The 3,356-nt window shown below is 53.5% G+C and overlaps 1 protein-coding gene across 1 annotated transcript; it reads right to left on the reverse strand.

Moving 5' to 3' along the window:
- Positions 1-600: 600 nt before the first annotated feature.
- On the reverse strand, positions 601-1,637 carry LOC124648134 (glycine-rich cell wall structural protein-like). The gene is made up of 5 exons (XM_047187949.1): positions 1,628-1,637; positions 1,286-1,433; positions 1,168-1,178; positions 1,017-1,094; positions 601-863 (listed from the first exon to the last, which is right to left on the reverse strand). Exons 1-5 carry the CDS (start codon positions 1,635-1,637, stop codon positions 601-603), a joined length of 510 nt encoding a protein of 169 aa, XP_047043905.1.
- Positions 1,638-3,356: the final 1,719 nt, after the last annotated feature.

The raw sequence follows: 3,356 nt of genomic DNA on the forward strand, positions 1-3,356 counted from the left end.
CGGACGTGCGACCAGGAGGCTTTACGGGCCGTCGCTCTGAGGGACTGGGGCCAGCCGCAGCCCTAGTTGTTCTCGGCTCTACCGTGTTGACCGTCTCTGCCCGCCAGGGGGTTTCTGACCGTCAACACTATGTCGGTAAAAGGGACCTTATTAACAACTACTCTTGACCTAAATTAAAATTTCAAAATATATTATAAGAGTTAAGACAAGATCCTCAAGATTCATTTCTTAAACCTTCTTTTGTATCGATGAACTTTGGCTTAAACTTCATTTTGTATTCGACTATGACACGCTTGATGAATACATTAGTCCGTTAATAAATTTATTATTAACAATCAATACTCAAGGAACTAAACACTTGCAATCTAAAGATACCTTCTCTTGCACACATAGAAGCCGACACAAGGCCGGCTTGCTTCTTGACCAATCGATTTCTCACTCTTACGGACCTTGCTCCTATATATGTGAGCATAAGGACCATCATTTATGCAAGCCCATTACATATCAACACACATGCCTTGTTTAAAAAAAAACATACACATATATAGTTGATTCTTTAGTGTAAACCATTGCGACCTCCTGTTGCACCCCATGTCCACTTTAAGGATAGCCAGCGCCACCCGATCCTCCACCATAACCTCCACCACCACCGTACCCGCTGCCGTATCCGCCACCTCCACCATATCCGGCACCACCACCGTAACCTCCACCATAATTTCCGCCATATCCACCATTGCCTGAATGACCATGCCCTCCACCATATCTAGGTCCATAGCCTCCGCCACCATAGCTACGCCCATAACCTCCACCGTGCCCATAGTTTCCATATCCTCCACCATACCCACCATCATAGTTTCCGTATCCTCCACCGTGATGGTATCCACCACCATTTCCATATCCTCGACCATAGTTTCCATATCCACCACCATGTTGGTATCCACCACCATACACATACCCTCCGCCATTTCCGTATCCCCCACCATTGCCATACCCTCCACCGTTTTCGTATCCTCCACCATGTTGGTAGCCACCTCCCCACTTCTCGTCCTTGAGGCCCGGCCCTCCTGCAGGTTTTAAATTTTTATCCTCGGACTCTGCATGTATATATATACAATCCTCTAGTGAATAATGTGTGGTATTGTATATCCATGTATATATACGATAAACGAGTATCATAACTTGTGTCGACTAATTTATCCTGTTCAGTTCGCTAAACTTTTTTTTTCTAACAGCTCTTCCTAATATAATGGAGAGAGAGATAGAGAACCTTTGGCTTCAGTAAAGCTCTCGAGCATCTGCCATATCCTCCGAGATAAGCATGAGCGAGACTAGTACGACACCGAGCAGAAGGGGGACTTGATAGCCATTTTTGATGATCAGTTTGATCGTGTAATAGCAAGCTAGCTTGGAATGAGATGATATCGCTGCTAGAGCTGCCAGTATTTATAGAAGAGGCAAGGCATGCATGCACGCTAGCTATGCCTATCATTTGAGTTAATGGATGCGAGCAAAAATTTCAACCTTCAATAACTGCAAGTACTGATAACAGTTGGCTGTTAGCCGAGATATCGCACTCTGTTAGTATCTCATTATCTTGATTTGGATCCCGTTAGAGCGGGGCATTGACCTTCGTCCATCGATTAGTTATCGGATTCGTCGATCGATCTATATCACACTGACTGATTCAATTTGCGACATACTCTCTCTGTCCCAAAATGTAAGGCGTAAGGCGTATAAGGATTTGCCAAAAATGTAAGGCGTATAAGGACTATTTCATTAGATGTAAAAAATCACTGATATGTAAAACGAAGCGGAAGAGAGAGCAACCCCCGCGTCGCCACCTCCCCAGCGACACGGGGGAACCGTAAGCGCCGCCAGCCCTAGGGGCCTCTCCCCTCCCTCCCCTGCATCGCCGCCGCCGAAGGGGGCGCTGGCGAAGCCGCGCGCGCCCAGTGAAGGTGGCGGCGGGGCGTTGTTTCCCCCCTCGCGGGACTCCCTCTTGGAGGCTGGGCTCTGCTGGTGGCGAGCATGGCGGCGCGGCTGGAGGTTGGCTGGTTGCGGAGGAGGCTGCAGGGCGTGCAGCAAGGGATCGACGGGGGTGACTGCTGGAGTTCGGCGGGGATCTGGGGCCTGGCGGCGCTGGAGCAAGGGCCCGATCTGGGCCCCATCTCGGCCTGGCGGGCCGAGGGCGTCGCGCTGGTGAGCTTCTCTGCGGCAAGCAGGACTCGTGGTGCTGCAGGAGATGTCCCTGTCAGGGCGGCGCGGCGGGCTGTGTTGCTGGGGGCGGGGCGCGACAGCAAGGTGCCGTGTCCGGGTCGCGGTGGACGGCCTCGCGATGGCGAGGTGCTGCGTTTCACGCCGGCTTGCTGTGGGCCTCTCCGGGGCGCGGTGGTGCTCTGGCCGCGCGCGGTTGACGGCCGGCGTTGATGCCCAGCGCCGGGGTGGGTGTGGCGGACGTGGTGGTTAGGTGCTGGTGGAGATCCGGGGGCGGCGGCCCAGGGCAGCGGCGAGGTGTTGGTGGGCATGGTGGAAGAAGGTGGTCCGGTCTTGGGCACGAGGCAGGATGGCGCGACAAGTTCCGGGCTAACGCCTTGTCTCGGTTGCTGGCCGGCCGGCAGCTGGCCGAGGCCGGCGATGGCGGCGGCTTCGGGCGCCGCTCCCTTCTTGAAGGCTTCGCCGAGGTGACGTTGTGGCTTCTTGTCTGGGTTTGCTCCGGGGAAATCTCTAGATCCACCGTGATCAGTTGATGGCGGCACTCTTGTGTCGTCTTCCCTCTTGAGGGCATCGATTTGGAGCTGCTTAGGTCGGAGGGACCCGTGGAAGTTGGATGGTGTTGGCGTCATGGGTTGCGTGGCGACGATGACAATGGTGAGCGGATCGGAGTTGCGGCATATTCTTTGTCACCCCTGCCGTGATGGTGAAGTCGGAGCTGCGAGGCGACTTGCGGCAACGATGCCACTTGATTGGTGCTTGCGTCGGTGCAAGGCGTGCAACTTCTCCTATGAAGGTCACGGTTGAAGTCGGAGCTGCTTCCTCCTCGACGTGCTTGGGGGTCGACTGTTTGGCATAGGCTCACTTGGGTTCCGATGTCGTTTGCGGCGAGGGCCTCGATGGCGGATGTCTAAAGTGAAGTCGGAATCGATGTCTCGTGGAGGAGTGACGACGATGACGCTCGATGACATCCTCAACGGGTCTTTCTCCTCGATGGCGTCTGTGCTTCGTGTGGGTAGCCAGGTTGGCGGGGTGCTATGTGTGTGTTGTTGGTTTTCGCCCGATTTTCTCCTAAAAATTGGGCACTTTCTTCTTAATTAATAGATTGAGGCAAAACTTTTGCCTCCGTTTCAAAAAAGGATTTG

The sequence above is a fragment of the Lolium rigidum genome, chromosome 1 (genome assembly GCF_022539505.1).
Source record: "Lolium rigidum isolate FL_2022 chromosome 1, APGP_CSIRO_Lrig_0.1, whole genome shotgun sequence".
NCBI lineage: Eukaryota > Viridiplantae > Streptophyta > Magnoliopsida > Poales > Poaceae > Lolium > Lolium rigidum.

Bases quoted from the DNA above. Each gene is read 5' to 3' on its own strand.
- LOC124648134 (XM_047187949.1), bottom strand. The intron at 864-1,016 runs GTGGAGGATACG...ATCACGGTGGAG, and splicing joins GGGAGGTGGCTACCAACATG to GATACGGAAACTATGATGGT.